We start from the raw sequence: 17,681 nt of genomic DNA, 5'->3' as shown, positions 1-17,681 counted from the left end.
GCAGGCAGGACAAGGGCATGAAATGAGAGATGGGGCTGGGGCACTGCCCTGGCCCTGTCCCCCACCTTATCCTGCAGAGTTCTCAGGGCCGTTGGCAGTGATGGGCGACATGAAGTGGCTGGGATTCAAGGCCTGCTGGCGGGCTGCCTCTCGGTTGGCACAGAGGGCCTGGCCGATGAGGTACTCGCTCTCCTGGGCCACATCTGACAGGCGCAAGTCAAACTCCAGGAGAGTCTTGTTGTCTGACATGCCTTCTAGGAGCTGCTTCCCGCCGTCCTGGGAGAGGGGTGGGAGCGAAGGGGTCACTTTACATCCCTAGCCAGGATCCCACACACGTACACACTTACATACAGATGCGACTGAAACGAAAGTTCCACAAAACAATACTTAACCTATCTGTGCAGCACATTGACATATTCTATTCCATTCCACTTGAAAAATGGTGACCAAGACCCACTAAACTGATGTCTCAACCCCAGTGGTTTGAAAAACATGAATCTCTGACAATGGTGGTGATTCCATTCCTTGGTTCAACCATGGGCACGTGGGACAAATCTAATAGGATGTGAGTGGGAAGTGTAGACGGGGTGGCTTCTGTGAAGGTTCTCCTCACTCGGAAAAGAGAATAAAAGAGGGGGGGTTCTCCCTTTTTCTGCCTCTGGGTGTGTCCCCTGTGTGAAGTGTCAGAACTGTAGCAGCCATCCGGGGACCATGAGAGAAGCACCAGAGAAGGCCACTGCCGTGTGGCTGGGGTGGGCAGAGCAGAGGGTGGCACTGAGCCAAGGGGTTCTGGCTATGGGAGATATTGAATATCCCTCCCATTTACGCCATTGCCCGGTTAAGCTTTCTATTACTTTGTAGCTAAGAGCACCCCCTTCGGAGACAGCGTGTGTGTGCATGTGTGTGTCTGCGTGCACATGCGTGTTTGAGAGCAGGGCTATTCTCATGGGGAGGTTTAGTAGAGGGTTCGGGAGCAAATTAGAGTGCACAAAGTGCCCCCCTCAATAGTCCGTAAAGCTCCAGCCCCTCTGGGTTGGGTGGGCCAGGCCCAGTGTGAAATAGTTTCATGTTGGGAGGCAGAACGCTGCTATTCTATGACTGTGACCCAATAGTGTGTAGCAAAGTCAATTTAATGGGTCAAAGAAGCACTTTAAAGCATGAAATTGAGTAGAATATACAGGCAAACATCAGCATATATCACAAGCAGTGAGTAAATTCAATATTATGTTTATGTATATGTTCACTAGGTGTTCATGTAAACTGCATTTCTTACTCCCAGACTTAATCAAGAAAGTTTGAGAGACACTGTCTATTAGAAAGGACCCCGGCTTTGAATCATTCTTGGGTTTGAATCATAGTTTTGCCACTGTCTACAGACTTGATGCTCTTGGGCAATTCACTAACCTCTCTGGGACTCAGTTTTCCATCTGTAAAGTGGGGTTAGGAATACTCATCTTAATTAGATAACTGTGAGGATTAGAGGAGAAAGAATGGATACTGGGGTACACACATTAGCAGAGTATGTATGCACACTTGAGCGAGTACATAGTATGTGAAGCCTGAGATCTTCACGCCTATCCCGCAGGCACCCCCTGGCAGGTGGATTGCACACTCATCCCTCGAGGGCCCCAGAAGCAGCGGCTCACCAGCCCGATGTGGTTGCAGGATAGGTTGATGCTGGTGAGCGTGGTGTTGACGGCCAGCACCTGGGAGAGCAGTGTGGCGGTGGGCTCCGACAGCTCGTTGCCACCGAGGTGCAGCGTGGTGAGGCACTTGTTGGTCTGCAAGGCGTGGGCAAGAGCCTGGCCGCCCTCGTCCTCGATGCAGTTGAGGCGTAGGTTGAGGGAAATGAGGTTGGTGTTGTGTGCCAGAGCATGAGCCAGTGACTGGGCACCCGGCGCACGCACCTGGTTGTTGGCCAGGTTGAGCACACGCAGGTGGCTGTGGCTCAGCAGCTTGGCAGCACCTCGTGCACCGCGGTCCCCAATGAGGTTATGTGACAGGTCCAGCTCCTCAAGGGCTGGGTGGTCCAGGAGGCTTCGAATTAGGATGCGTGCCTTGTCATCGTCCACCTTGCTTCGGGTCAGTCTAAAGATCTGTGGGCAGATAGAGGGTCTTCAGCACCTGCCAGCCAGGGAGAACTGCCTGCTGGCCTACTTTTGTAGGTAGAGGAGGGAGCCTCAGGGAAGCCTAGGGCTCTGGTGTTGGCCACCTGGCTGGCTCTTGGGATGGGCAGGCCTACCCAGCATGGCAGGGTGCTGCAGAATTGGTGACAGGCAGAAGGGGGAAAAGTCTACCGCTTATTGAGCAATAACTACGTGCTGGGTATGTTGCTTGGATATTTCATAACCATTATCTCTAACCCTCAGCATCCTGATAAAGAAGAGTGGTTTCTCTCCGATGGAGAGAAAATGGAGGTGTAGGGCAGTTACATCACTTGTCTAGAGTGACATAGTGACTGGGTGGCAGAGGCAGGTTTGGAATCCAGGTCCGTCTGCTGCCCCTCAGCCCCTCACTGCATCCTCCCCAGCTGGCTAAGATCCACCATGGCAAGGAGAGGGACTCTTTGGAGGAAGTTTTCAGGGACAGAACCAGCGAGAAAGTGGGGAGGGTGAAAAGCAGGAAAAGGATGGGGTGAAGGAATAAAAGAAAGTAGTGGTGCTACAGTGTGAATATTGTACCCTCCCCCTCTCCTTCCCACCGGCTTTTCCCCCCCACCCCCACCCCAAGACCTCTGAGTGGCTGGCTTCTCTCCCTCATCCTTCAGTTCACTGCTTTTTTCCATCCCTTGTAGCCAGCTTAGAGTTTTTTGTCTCTCTTATCTTTTCACTGCATCTATCCGGCAAACCCCCAGCTCTGGATCAACAACACTGTGTTTTCTTTTCTTTTTTTTTTTTGAGACAGAGTCTCACTCTTTTTACCCAGGCTAGAGTGAGTGCCATGGCATCATCCTAGCTCACAGCAACCTCAAACTCCTGGGCTTAAGCGATCCTTCTGCCTCAGCCTCCCAAGTAGCTGGGACTACAGGCATGCACCACCATGCCCGGCTAATTTTTTTTTTCTATGTATTTTTAGTTGTCCGATTAATTTCTTTCTATTTTTAGTAGAGATGGGGTCTTGCTCTTGCTCAGGCTGGTTTCGAACTCCTGAGCTCAAACAATCCACCCGCCTTGGCCTCCCAGAGAGCTAGGATTACAGGCGTGAGCCACCACGCCCGGCCTAACATTGTGTTTTCTGCATGTCTGTCCGCAAACAACTGACATGATGGAAAACGTCAGTGGGTCTGGACTGGCTGCTCTCACTGGAACCACCAACAGGCCCACAGTGCTGTGTGCCAACCCAACTGTTTCTCTGGCCAAAATGTCCTCTTGTAATCTACAAACAGTTCAACTATTTTCAGCCTCCTTAGACTTCAGGGAGCCTCCCTGCTGAGCCCCCTTTCAGCAGGTGACTTCTCTTCCTGCCTTCCCGGCCACTGAATGGGAACCTCTTCTTTTCCTGATATCAAACACAGACCTGTTGCTACCCACCCAATCCCCTCTTCCCCCCGCCCAGCACCAACTGCCCCCCTCAGTCCTAGGTCCAACCCCTCCATTCTTCTCAGGAACCTTCCTTGGTCTGTGACCCTGCACCTCTCTCCTATAGGCAGCCCCTTCTTTGCAGCTAGATGGAGAGCCTTACATTGGTTTTAAACACATGCACTTTCTTCTTAGGAAACCCAAAGCTCTCATGTGATGCTGCTCTAACTCTCCCCCTTCCCAGCCAAGTTCTTGAACACGCTGATCACAGCCATCCACTCCTCACTTCCCACTCTCCCCATAAACCTCTGCTGTCTGGCCTCTGCTCCTGGCACGCCGCTCAGGTAGCTCCCCCTCAGTGGCCTCCAGGCTTGCGAAGTCCAGTCCCCAGCTCCACTCGACGCCCCTGCTCACACCCTCTACTTGAAATGGGCCCCTCCCTTGGCTCTGTGACACAATGCCCTGCCCCCCCTTTCCTCCTCCCTCTGGTCTCCTGGCAAGCATTCCTTCTCCTGCCAAGACCACACGTCAGGTCTCTTCTTGTCTCACTTTTGCTTTCCCTCAGGAGACTCCATCCAAATCCAGGGCTTCAGCTGCCACCTCCGTGAAAGCGGCACACATTGCCACGCTCAATCCACGCCTCCCATCTGAGCTTCAGGCACTCTACTCAACGAATGACATGACCCTTTCCTTGGGATGCCTCAAACTGAACTCGCACGCTTCCTCCTCAAAACTGGTCTTTGTCCCACATTCCCTGTCTCTGCAAATGGCCCCTCCAGCCACCTGGCCTCATGAGCCGGAAGCCCTGACACCTCCTTCTGCTTCTTTTTCCTCTAGGCTCTCCGACACCAGCAGGTTGGTTTGACTGCCAAGTGACCTAACTGCCAAACATCCCTTGAATCTCTCCACCTCTCTCAGTGTCCACAGAGACTATCCCACTTCAAACTGCCCTCGTCTTCACCTGGATTTGGCAGAGGTCTCCCAGGTGACCTATACGTTCACTGTTGCCCTGCCCAGACCATTCTCCTTCTTAGAGTTATCTTTTCACAAGGAAAAAATCCAATAATGTTACCTCATTTTTTTGCCTAAAACCCTTGGATGGAGTCCCAGAGCAAATACAGATACACACATACTCCTTAGCAAGGCCTCCTGCACCTGTGAGGCTGACCACTGATCGCCTGTCCATTTCATCCCGCCCTGCTCCCTCACACTCAACTCCAGCCACACGGCCTTCTCTCTCAGCAACTTGAGCTGGCTATGTTCACTCTGCCCATAGGGACCCTATGTGCTGCTCCCCCTGCCTGGAATGTTCCCCCCTCTCTCCTTAGACTGTAATTTCTACTCCTGCTTCTGATCTCTATGTAAGTGACACTTGCTCAGGGAAGACTTCCCTGGCAAGATCAAATGCCCCTTTTATAATCTCTCATAAGATTATCTCTTCTTGGGCAGGCAGGGTGGCTCATCCCTGTAATCCCAGCACTTTTCAGAGCTGAGGAGGAAGGATTGCTCGAGGCCAGGAGTTCAAGACCAGCCTGGGCAACAGAGTGAGACCCTGTATCTACAAAAAATTAGCCAGGTGTGGTGGTATGCACCTGTAGTCCTAGCTACTCAAGAGACTGAGGTGGGAGGATTGCTTGAGGCCAGGAGTTCGAGGCCAGTCTGGGCAACATAGCAAGACCCCATCTCTACAAAAAATAAGAAAAATTGGTTGGGCATTGGTGGTGTGTGTCCAAGCTACTTGGGAGGCTGAGGCAGGAGGATCGCTTGAGCCCAGGAGTTCAAAGCTGCAGTGAGATATGCTAGAGCCACTGCACTCCAGCCTGGGCAACAAAGCAATATCCTATTCATCCCAGTTTAAGGTTAACAGAAAAGAAAAATACAGGATGCCCATTTAAATTTAAATTTCAGATAAACAACTATGTCCCATGGAGTATTTGAGACATACGAATACTAAAAAATTATTCGTTGTCTATCTGAAATTCAAATTTAATTGGATGTCTTGTATTTCTATTTGCTACATCTAGCAACCCTATTCTAGCTGCAGTTTTATGTTTATGTGGTTGCTGATCAGTGCCTTTTATGCTACCAGACTGTTAGCTCCAGAGGGCACACGTGGTGAAGTTTTGCTCATCTTCAGCACCTAGGACAGGGCCTGGCGCACAGATGTTTGTTCAAGGAAACAGCGTAGTGAGCTGGGAGGGCAGTGCCTTGTTCATCTCTGCATCCCCAGAACCTAGTAGCTTGGTGCAGGATGCAGTAAAACACTTGGCCAATGAAAGAGAAAGAAATGGGAGGAAGAAGATGATGACAGAGAAGGAAGGGGAAGGGAGAGGGAGTCTGAGAGATGCTGAGAAGGGGGGCGGATAGGGCGTTGAGGCGGGGGGCAGATGGTACCTTGAGGGTGTGGCATGCCTTGATGGTGGCCGCCAAGGAGTGGCAGTCGCGGTAGGTGAAGAGGAAGAGGTTCCACTCGAAGTTCATGCCGCAGTCCTTGACACCGTACACCAGGTCAAGCTCTTCCAGGTGGCTCAGGCCAGCCACCAGGTCACCAAGCTGGTAGTGGTCCATGACGGGCTCCTCCATATCGCCCTCGCTGCCGGAGTCCGACTGGTCCCCGGTCCGGGGCGGGGGCGGGAGCTGCACGGGTGGAAGGAACTGATCCACGCGGATCCTGCGCACGTAGTTCCTGCAGAGCGGCAGCAAGTCGAGGATCACCGCGGGGTCCGTGGTGCCCGGAATAAAGTGCTTTAGCAGGTTCTCCAGGTGCCGCTCGAAGAACATGTGCTTCCAGCTGCCGTCGTGCCGGGCCACGTGGCACACGGGCCAGCGCTGCGTGCAGCAGCGGCGCCAGTAGCTCTCATCGTCTATCAGGTTGGCGGTCACCTCCAGCGGCAGGTCAGGGGACAGGTGGTTCAGGACCTTCTGCTGGTGCTCTGGGAGCAGTTGCTTCAGGATTGGGTTTTCTTTAGGAAGAGAGGAAGGAAAGCAGGGGTCAGAGTGTGGGGGACATCGCAACAGGTGCCCCGGGCTGGGCCTGCCTGGGGGAACTAAGGAAAGGTGAGACCCTCCTATGGCCTCAGGGAGTTCCAGTTTGAGAGGAGAGACAGCCTCTGTTCTCAGGGAGGCTCAATCTGAGGGGGAGACATAGCCACTGGCTTTGGGATGTTCCGGCCTGAAGGTGGACATCTCAGCATCTGGTCTCAGGGAGCTCCCAGTCTGAGGAAGAATCTCAGGTCCAAACCTCATTTATCACCTAGTCTGATGGAGGAGACAATCCCTGACTTCAGAGTGGCCCCATCTGATTTGACCGATTCATTTCAAAACAAATATTTTTTTAAGCAGTGGTCTCCAGCCTTTTTGGCACCAGGGACTGGTTTCATGGAACACAATTTTTCCACGGATGGGGTTGGAGGGGATGGTTTCGGGATGAATCAAGTGCATTACATTTATTGTGCAGTTAAACCTCCCTGCTAATGATAATCTGTATTTGCAGCCACTCCCCAGCGCTAGCATCACCACCTCAGCTCCATCCCAGGTCATCAGGCACTAGATTCTCAAAAGGAGCGCAACCTAGATCCCTTGCATACGCAGTTTACAGCAGGGTTTGTGCTCCTATGAGAATCTAATGCCGCTGCTGATCTGACAGGAGGCGGAGCTTGTGCGGTGATGAGAGTGATGGGGAGCGGCTGTAAATACAGATGAAGCTTCCCTCACTCCCCGCTGCTCACCTCCTGCTGTGCAGCCGGGTTCCCAACAGGCCACGGATCAATACTGGTCCTCGTCCCGGGGGTTGGGGACCACAGTTTTTAAGTACCTACTGTGTGCCAGACTGTTCTAAGTGTTGGGGATATAAGAGTGAACAAAATAGAGCAAGTCCATCCCTCCTGGAGTTTACATCCTAGTGAGGGGATGCAGACAATAAACAAGCAAAATGAATATACACTAGGTCAGGTCACTAGGTCAGCTGCTGTAGGCAAAACGACAGCCTGTCCTGTCGAGAGCCCCACATCTGGCAGGAGAAGCTGGCAACTCATCTTTGGAAAGAGCACAGAGTACAGAACAAACCAGGGGCCCATACATGGCATAGACGACTCCATCAGAGTGCAGGGTGGTTAATGTGGAGGGCTTTCTGGAGGAGGAAGGAGATCTATGGTTTAGGCTGGGTCTCGCTGGAGAGAGTGGAAAAGGCGAGGAGAGGGTACAGGCATGGAAAGCACAGTGTGGGTGGGACCTGCAAGTGGGAACAGCAGGAGGAACTGTCTTGGCCTTGGGTGGAAGGGAAGTGTTGAGTGGTATGAGGATGCCATGTGGGAGGGCAGGGGCTGCCCCAGGACCCAGCTTCTGAGGCCTCGGCTCCGGACAGTCCCCACCCACCCTGCCCCACTCCTGGCCTTCTCCTTCCCACCCGAAGCAGGGACAGACTCACTCTGGAAGTTCTTGACGATGTGCTGAATGCAGAGCTCTGTGAGGAGGGGCACAATGGCCAGTGACCACTCAGCATCCTCAGCAATGATCCGGCGCATCCGATGGAAATTGGCCCCAGAACTTGGTGTTTTTGACTTTGCGGGGACAAGTGTGACTGAGGGCTTCGAGGGCTGTGGGATTGTGCTCGAAGTGTAGCCTACAGTGGAGGACCTTTCCCGGGTAGCGACTGAGGAGTGGCTGCGGGCTGACGATGTTGGTGGTGTTGCAGCATCCTGCATGCTGGGGGCTGGCAAGGTAGGGGCAGGTGGACCCTGGCTGACCTTGCAACAGGAAGCTTCTCACAGTGGCACGACCTTGATGCAGGTGGGGACCTGGCGTAAGAGAAAGAGGGTAGAGGTATTACTTTGGAGGGTCTTGGTGGGCATTTACCAAGAGAGGTGGTGCACAGTGGTGCTTAAAGGGTCAACCTCTAGAGAGAAGCAGATCCAGGTACAAATCCCACAGGCTGTGTGGCCTTAGGCAATTTACTGAACCTCTCTGAATTTCAGATGCTGCCTCTGTGAAATGAGGTAACAGTCCCCGTGGGATTATTTAGAAGAGTGAATAAAATAACGCACCCAAAAGGCATAATATATTATCCAACACATGAACTAGCAAGGAGCAGCCCGAAATTTTAGATAATTTTAGACACTTTTTAGTTCCTTATGCTTATTAATTCATTTGTCCTCACAAAAGCCTTTTTAAGATCGGAGCTTGTATTATTCCCATTGGTCTGATGGGAAACTGAAGAACAGAGAGGTTAATTGACTTGCCCAATGTCACACAGCTTATAAATATCAAAGAGGGACTTAAACTCAGTCTATCAAGTTCATGCTCTGAACCCTACACTATACTGCCCCTCTGAGGGTTGGGGTGGCGAAGTAAGTGTATTGCCAAAAGACTGAGGTACAATAAAAAACCATTTATTTAGTTCAAAACAGGACCCTGCACTAAGTATTTTATAGAACAGCAACTACCTGATCCAGAGGATAGGGCTGAGAACAGCTCTGGCCAACAGAAATATAATGCAAGCCAAAATGCATGCCACATAAGCTATTTTAAATTTTTTAGTATCTACATTAAAAAGACGTAAAGAGAAACAGGTGAAATTAATTTTATATTTAACCCAGTATGTCCAAACTATTATCATTTAAATATGCAATCAATATAAAATTATTAATGAGATATTTTATATCTGTTTTCATACTGAGTCTTCAAAATCCCATGGGTCAATAGGCATATCGAGCTTGTGGCTACCACTTTGGACAGTGCAGGGTGAGAAAGAAAGGGGAAGGGAAGCAGACCCATGCCCTGCCCAGGGTGCCAGCACCTTCCTCTTCTCCTGCCCACGGAGGGCTCTGGGTCCCCTCCCTCCCATCTCCCCACCCTAGTCTTCCTGCTAGTTCTCCCAGCCTCCCGGCACTCCAGACAGCAGCGGCAGGCGTGGGAGGCGAGAAGGCAGCTAAATCTGGGGCTGAAGGCAGAAGACAGAGGATGTGTTTGGGTCTGGGGACCCTCCCCGATTTGCCCATTCCTGCACCCTTGCTGTAGGCCTCCCTGCCCTGAGACCTGCAAGAGGAAATGGGGCTGCCGGGCACGTGGCTCCTCTTCCAGGCAGTTTCCCCTCAGATTTGCACCCTGACTCGGCGCACTGCACAGTGGCCGGCAGGAAGGAACACTCTGAACCAGCAAAGGCGTCCTTGGCAGAGTGAGGGACCAGATGGTGCTCCCCAGCCTGCCAGGCATCTCAAGGAGGAAAAGCCTGGCTGAGAGGGGTTTGTGGAGAGAGGGACAGTGTAGGGAAGATATCTAGGTATTGTGACATCCCTTATGCAAATGCAATGCAAATTCACAAACAGATTGTGTCCAGAATTGTGGGATAACAGCGTGCTTTTTGACTAATGGCGTTTTGACTGAGGGCGGGGCTGGGAGCGGGTACTGCCTAGAGGCACCAGCTGACTCTGCATTTCTGGCTTTGCCAGTTATTTGCTGTGTGAACTTGGCCAAGTTACTTCACCTACCCCAGCTTCAGTTTCCCTATCTGTAAAACGGGATAATAGTGTCTTCCTGTGTGGTCCGTTGTGGAGATTCCTCTGAGATACGCTGGATTAATATTGATAATATTTGTGAAGGGTACTGGAGGGGCACGTGGGGCATGAAGACACTAAGGGGCAGGAGTCCGAGGAACAGGACGCCATGCCCTGGAGACCTGCCTCGTGAGTGTGACCTGAGATGTATCTTTGAGTGAGGGTGACGTCCTGAGGCCCTTCCCTATTTCCAGGGGGGATGTGGAAGGTGAGGTGGAGGTGGTGGTGTTGGGGGCTGCACAGACAGCAGGACGGAGGCGAGGGAAGGAAGGGAGTCGGAGGCAACAGGCCAGCCTGCTCCTGCCAGCCCCACATCTTCGCTCCCTGGCTGCTTCCACGGTTCTGGCCTAAAACATTCTGTTGTTTCCCTTGGTTCCAGATATGTCCCAGGACATCTGTGGGCCACACCCAGGGGAGCAGGACCAGGCTTGGCAGGTGGAGCCCCAGGTTACTTGCGGGCGATGCCCTGGAGTTGGCTCTTTGGGCATTACTCACACTACCACCCAGCTGCACCATCCTAGTAGGCAGTCCATTCTCCTTCCTCCCGGGAGGCCGCACCTTGGGAAACCCCATGTGGGGCCAGGCAGGATGCCCTCTGCGATGGGGTGACCCTGGTTTCACTGTCTAGTGCCTCAGTCTTTCAGGTCCTGGCAGCTCTTGCTAAGATCTGGTCTTAATTACTCTTGCTGCTCTTTTATACCTGCAGCCTGCCTCTGGGCGTGACACAGCAGGACCCATCCAGGGGAACTGTTCCAGGGCCCTGAACCAACTCCTCAGAAGGAAGGGGCAGAGCCTCGCATCACATGGCTGCCATGTGCATGGCTGATAGAAAAATGAGACCCTACCATCTTCCAGCGTTTGCAGAAACATCCATTCCATGAAGCCTGATGTGATTTCCTTTTCTTTTTTTTTTAGAGACACGGTCTCGCTCTGGTGCCCAGGCTAGAGTGCAGTGGTACAATCACAGCTCACTGCCACCTTGAACTGCTGGGCTCAGATGATCTTCCTGTCTCAGCCTCTGAGTAGCAGGGACTACCAGTGCACACCACCATGCTTGGCTAATTTTTAAAAATTTTCTAAATTTTTGTAGAGATGGAGTCTCACTTTGTTGCCCAGGCTGGTCTTGAACTCCTGGCCTCAAGCGATTCTCCTGCCTTGGCCTCCCAAAGTGTTGGGATTACAGGCATAAGCCACTGCTCCCAGCCTTGTGATGTCATTTTTAAGGCAAATGTTGAAAACATTAACTGTATAGTAAGGTCAGAGTTGATAATTTCCAGTTAATAATCTCTTGATTTTTTAAAAATAGATATTATGAAAATATTTTTGGCAAGCAAATTATTACCAGATGCAAAGGATTCTTCTAAGGAGGATTTTAGTTCCAAATGTTTTTAAAAATCTATTTTAAAAAAAGAATGCAATTAAAAACAAAGTATATTTAAAAGGATAATGAGCAAAGCTAACTCCTTGTCTCCCTGTATTAGTGTTATAAATAAAGATGACAGAAAGTATGGGCCCTCCCTTGGCAGATCACACTTCTGACCCCTGCCCTTGGTAATCACCCCTGGGCATGCCACTCTCTTGGGTCTCCTCCTACCTCTGACCATTCTTTGTCGAAAAATCTTCCAGCCTGAGCAAGAGCGAGACCCCGTCTCTACAAAAAATAGAAAATTAGCCAGGCGTGGTGGCACATGCCTATAGTCCCAGCTACTCAGGAGGCTGAGGCAGGAGGATCGCTTGAGCCCAGGAGTTGGAGGTTGCATGGTCGCCTACCTCACTCCTGCTGATGGCTTGCAGCTCTCGCTTCTTCTCTGACTTCCAGACTCAGGTCCACTGGGACGTCTCCCAGGTCCCTCAAACTCAATCCATGCAGAAGCCTGGGAGTTACCTCTCTCCTTCAGCCCCTGGCTCCAGCCCTGCCATCTAATTACCAGTTCAGTTCTGTTCTCCTTTCCTGCTGCGCTAGCTCAGGGCCTCCGTTGTCGGTCTGGATCTTAGCTTCAGCTGTCCAGCACTGGTCTCTGGCACCCAGTCTGGTCCTCTACATTTAGCCTCCGCACAGCTGCCAAGCAGGCCTCTGTGTAAGCCCTTTACCACTCAGCACCGCTCCCTGGGTAAAACCTGGCTTCCACTCGGTCTAAGGCCTTCCGTGACTAGACACTCTGTTGGAAATTAATTCTTTGCATCTGGAACACTGTTCATGCTTCCCAGCCTTTGCTCGAGCTGTTCCCTCTGCCTGAAATGCCTTTCCCACCACTCAGCCTGGGAAAGGGCCCATCATTGATCTTCTGCGAGCTCAAGCACCACTTCCTCTCTGAAGCCTTTCGGCCTTTCTTGTCCCCCATCCCTGAAAACAACCCCTCCCTTTGTCAGACCCTGCCCCTTCCAGTACCTGTGTCACTTAGGTGATACGATTGCTCACCCTCTCCCCACACTCACACTAGACTGTGCGCTCCTTGAGGTGCAGGGGATAGTTCTTACTCATTTTTATCTTTCATCCTTAGCTAGCTCAGTGCCCGGCCTGCTTTAGGCCGGGTAGCTGGTATTTGGGGCTGCCCCACTCCCTTCTGGTAATAGACTCTGGCCAACAGGAGTATCCTATTGGTCAGAGCGATTGGCTCCGGGTGGGGCTACCTGATGCAAGCCAATCAGAGTCCTTCTTTGGATCTGTCCGAGCGGAGGTGGGCAGAAGGACATATGTCCCTGAAGGATATGGATCCCCTGCTGCTGGAAGTAGTTTCCCTCCACACCCACAAAGCCTGTCTGCAGCGGGAGGGAATGAAGCCTGGAGGAGACCGGCAGAATGAAAGACAGAGCACCCTGGTAGCTTCAGTCCCTTCCTAGTCCCCAAGGCCCCCAGAACTGCCCAGTTCCTGGCAGCTAAGTTGTCAGTCTTCTAACGAGTCCCTTTTGCTGAAGCTAAGAGTTGGGTCTGCCCCTTTTGACCAAAAGGTCCTGACCATTTGGATATGCTCACAGTTTGGTGAACGAAATTACGAGAGAAATCCTAAATCAGTAGATGAAGTAGTTCAATGGGATAGCTGAGGAGGGTCAGAGGCTCCCAGGTCATTACCCGCAGGGCCTGATATCTCACTCCTGTGGCCTCTTACTTCGTCTCCTGACCACACTGAGCTGCCAGCCCCATACCCCCTCCCTCCAGGGATGGGACAGTATCAATGACTCACAATTGTTTAGCACTTAACAGTTACAAGGTCCTTTCAGAACTATTTTCTCATTTGAGTCTTCAACCGCCCTGTAATGGAGGCAGGGTGGGCTTCCTTGGCCCCATTTCACAGGTGAAGAAACTGATGACCAGAGCAGAAAACGACTGGCCCTACCACACCTAGGAGGGCTGGGGCCAGGGCCCGAGGGCAGGTCTCCTGCCTCTCACCACGACACACTGCCCTTCCACAGTCGCGCCATGTGTCACCCTCCCCACGCTTTTCCCACCCTCCACCAGGAGAGAAGAAAGAATGTTCCTGCTCCTTGGGAAGTGGGAGGGCCTCCCTGGGCTGAAGAGCTCCCAGGCCTTTGCCACCCTTCTATGGGAATTTCAGGGCCTTAAGAAGGTTTTCATCCCTGTTACGTTAAAATGCATTTTCCCGCTAAATAAAACAAAATCTTAATATTACATATATGTGTGCATACATCCATATGTTAATCTTGAGGTGCTTTCAAAAAATTCATCCCATTATTTTAGGTCAAACAAAAGTATAGTAAATTACAAAATATATACTGACACTAATGCAGCAAACTTTGACTATATATTATATATAATAAGAGGGAGATATATATATATATATATATATATATTTTCATTCCACGCCTCAGTGTGAACGAGTTTCAGATCCAAAAAGCAAAGTTAGGAAGGGGCAAGGAGAAGGTACCACTGAGAAGGGAGAAGGTGGGGAGGGACCCCAGGGGAACGGGAGGTGGGAGGCTGGGATAACTGCACTGACTGCACAGGTCGGCGGCCTTAGTCCGGCCTGGCAACCACCATCTGCAGCTGAGGTGGCAGTAGGTGGCACTTTCTTCCTTGGGAGTCTGCAGGGATGAGTAGATACCCATTAGCTGGGGGCCGAGGGGCACCCTGACAAGGGGCTACAGATGGCCATCCCAGAAGTGGCAGAGGGCTCAGTTTCTTATCTGGAACCTTCTCTCCCTGGGGAGTCTGTGGGTCAGTCAGAGAATCTCAGAGTTTTTTTTTTTTTGAGACAGAGTCTCACTCTTTTTTGCCTGGGCTAGAGTGAGTGCCATGGCGTCAGCCTAGCTCACAGCAACCTCACACTCCTGGGCTCAAGCGATCCTTGTGCCTCAGCCTCCCGAGTAGCTGGGACTACAGACATGCGTCACCATGCCCGGCTAATTTTTTCTATATATTTTTAGTTGGCCGATTAATTTATTTTCTATTTTTAGTAGAGACGGGGGTCTCGCTCTTGCTCAGGCTGGTTTCGAACTCCTGATCTCAAACAATCCGCCCGCCTCAGCCTCCCAGAGAGCTAGGATTACAGGCGTGAGCCACCGCGCCCGGCCTAGAATCTCAGTGTTTGAAGACTGGAAGCATGTTCAAGTCTCTAGTTCTTCTCCGGGGTAGGAATCCTGACATTCCAGAGAGGTCAGGGCCACCAGGAGTGAATACCTCCTATGCCACTGCCTGCTGTCCCCATCTAAGAGCACTCCCTGCCCGCAGAGGGGGAAGTGGGAGAGTGAGGACATGTGCAGGGGACTTTTATCTCTCCAGGGCCTGCATCACGAGCCTATTGGGCTTCCTGTGGCCGTGTCTCCAATCCAGGGCCACAATCCCTAGCAAAAGGTCAATTCTCCTCCCCCCAGCCTCCTACTCTGTGTTCCCAGGACCAGCATCCAGGGTCCTGCAATCACATTCAGGGAACAACGTTCACACTAGGCCATAACTCAAAGCATTGGGTGTTGAGGTCTGCTCTGTACATGCCCAAGCCCAGATAACAGAAAGTGACAAGATGCCCCAGTTTGGCCAGGGTTGTCCCCGTTTTTGATGGCTTGCATCTGGTGGGCAGGTGTTCTGGGAACACATCCTTGGCTATATATAGCTGTGATTTATCTCGCGCTAGGCCCTCAATAGCATGTACATAGCAGGAGGCAGGACAGCAGCTGGCTGCGCACTCAGAAGTTGCACTGCCTCAGGCCAAATCTCCACTCTGGCCCCCAGCGTCTGCGAGACCTTGGGCGAGTCATCTAACCCCACTAAGCCTCAGTTTCTTCATTTGCAAAATGGGGGTGGTAATTAATAGTACCTACTTCGTAGGATCATCCAGAGGATTAAGGAGCTAATGTGTGTGAGACGTTTCATATAGTGCTGGGCCCAGAGCCAGCAGTCAAGATACGTGTTAGATGTTATGATGGGGATGTTAGGATGCCTTATTTACAGAAGTGTATGAAATCCTCAAATTAAATCCTCTCTTACTTCCATGAGATGTTGTTACTTCCATGGGTTGCTTATAAATTGCTGCCAACTTGGTCATTCGCAGCACTTTTCTAGTGGGCCTCCCACTTCCTCCAGCTCATGAGCTTTCTTATCACCAGTGGAGAGCCCAGGGTCACCCCCTTTGGTGCTGGCTCTCTCCCCCATCACTGTGGGCGCTGGAACCTTCCACAGGCGGGGCTGCGTGAGGCCCCACGGAGACGCGATGGGATGCTGCAGAGTTGTGCTCTCCTGCCCCGGGGCTCACGCTGGGCCTTCGATGCACATTTGCTCCTCACAGGGGAGGTCTCAGGCCTTCTCCATCCTTCCTCAAGTCCCCTCTTAAATCCAACCACTCTGGGCAGAGGCTCCTCCCACCTGTCCAAACGGGAAAGTGGATGTGTGTGGGAGTGTTCTCACCTTCGTGCTGCCACAGCCTGGCCCTCAGCTGCCCTCACCTCCCCTCCTCTTGACTGAGAAGCAGGGGCACCCAGCCCTCTTTCAGCTCGGGAGCACCTCTGCGCCCAGGGACACTTCGCCTGAGCTGTCTCAGGGTGAGGCCTGCCTGACAGAGCTCTCCGGCTCCCCATCCACTTCTCCCACCTGCTTGTCTGCCTCCTTAGCCAGCACCCTGCCCTCAAACCCAGGGTCCCCTCAGGAGAGCCCTCCTCAGTCATCTGTCCTCAGGGGCCTGGGCTTTTGTCCACACCTGCCTTGATCTCTTTCATGCCCACCATGTCTTACCTTGGGGCACGTCACTCCCAAGTTGGGAATTCCCAGTTTGTGGAATCACAACAAGAGGGGCAAAAAGTGTCTCTGGCTGAGCCTAAGCCCAGCATGCTTGGTCTTTGGCTTGGGGAAACACACTCAAGCGACTTCGCTTGCTTATCACAACCCCTGGGCCTGGCCGTCTCCCACTCCTGCCCACTTAGGTCTCTTGTCGCCAAAAGGACTCCCACGGCTTTGCTTCCCACCCCTCATCCCTACCTCCTGCTCAGACACCCCAGCAAGGAAGCTGAGCTGCAAAGGCCAACCAGTTCCTCCCCATCCTACCTGGGGTGAAGAGGCACTGGCTTCTCCTCGGTAACCAAGGGAAACGGCAGTGCGGTGGGAGGCAAGGACCTGCAGGAGCTGGGGATGGGGGACAGCCTTTCTAAGAAGACCGGGGCCCCAGGGCTTAGGGCCACTCTCCTCCACGACCTGCCGATGATGCAAGCCCTCCTTTCACCCTCCCCCTTCCCAGGCACCCTCTCCTCTTAGGGGACCCCCAGCCTCTGGGCCAGTTTGCAGGCAGCGACTGTGGTGGGGGAGGAGGCGCGGGTCACCTTCAAGTGGATGGCAGGTGGGAGGCCTCCTGCCGGTCCAGACCACCCTTCCCCACCACGGGAGATGTGGGAGCCCAGCCGACGGCCGCCTGCGGGCTTCCGGCCTGTGTGGGCTGAGGGCGCTGGAGGGGCTTCCGGGCCCCGCCAGCGTGAGGGGGCCCGATAGAGGAAACCTGGGGTCGGGTGTCCCCTCTCCCGGATGTCGCCTCACCCGCTCCCGGAGCCCAGGCGCTGGCCTTCGCGCAAACCCCAGCTGCCGGCGCCGGTCGTTAGGGACGCACCGCGTCGCCAGGGGCCGGGCCCGGTGGGGGAGGGGCGCGCGCCCGCCGCTGCGAGGAGTCGGGGGGTGGCCCGAAGGACTGTCCCTCCGCCGCAGCAAGGCGGCCAGGCCCTGCCTCAGGACATTTCCTTGGAATCGGCTGTGCGGAGAGCGCTGTGTGGGGCCGCTGGAACTGCTTTGTGTTTCTTGGGGGCGTGTTCAGCAATGGGTGGGCTTTTTGTTGGGGGAGGTGGGGCATTGGTACTTCTTTTTTTTCTTTTGAGACAGGGTCTCACTCTGTTGCCTGGGCTAGAGTGCAGTGGCACATCATCTATTTTTAGTCTCGCTATGTTGCCCAGGCTGATCTCAAACTTCTGGCCTCAAGCGATCCTCCCGCCCGGGCCTCTCAAAGTGCTGGGATTACAGGTGTGAGCCAACCGTGCCTGCCCTGCCGACCTTCTTGGTACCTTTTGTAGGGAAGTGATTAGGAGGTGGGGGCTGGGAAGATGGTCCAGGAAGTGTCAGTGGAAGATGAGGAGGGTGAAAGAACTTTCTTTTCTTTTTGAGACAGAGTCTCACTCTGTCACCCTG

At 52.8% G+C, this 17,681-nt stretch overlaps 1 protein-coding gene across 1 annotated transcript; it reads right to left on the bottom strand.

Annotated features, from left to right (window-relative positions):
* Positions 1-62: 62 nt before the first annotated feature.
* On the bottom strand, positions 63-17,102 carry TCTE1 (t-complex-associated-testis-expressed 1). The gene is made up of 5 exons (XM_012640938.1): positions 17,043-17,102; positions 7,945-8,314; positions 5,913-6,481; positions 1,647-2,096; positions 63-276 (listed from the first exon to the last, which is right to left on the bottom strand). The coding sequence occupies exons 2-5, from the start codon at positions 8,219-8,221 to the stop codon at positions 67-69; spliced, it is 1,506 nt and encodes a 501-aa protein (XP_012496392.1). The 5' UTR covers positions 8,222-8,314; positions 17,043-17,102; the 3' UTR covers positions 63-66.
* Positions 17,103-17,681: the final 579 nt, after the last annotated feature.

The sequence above is a fragment of the Propithecus coquereli genome, unplaced genomic scaffold (genome assembly GCF_000956105.1).
Source record: "Propithecus coquereli isolate 6110/MARCELLA unplaced genomic scaffold, Pcoq_1.0 Scaffold158, whole genome shotgun sequence".
Classification (NCBI taxonomy): Eukaryota; Metazoa; Chordata; class Mammalia; order Primates; family Indriidae; genus Propithecus; species Propithecus coquereli.
Note: the sequence above shows the minus strand (reverse complement) of the source record. Positions and strands in the feature narration are given on the sequence as shown.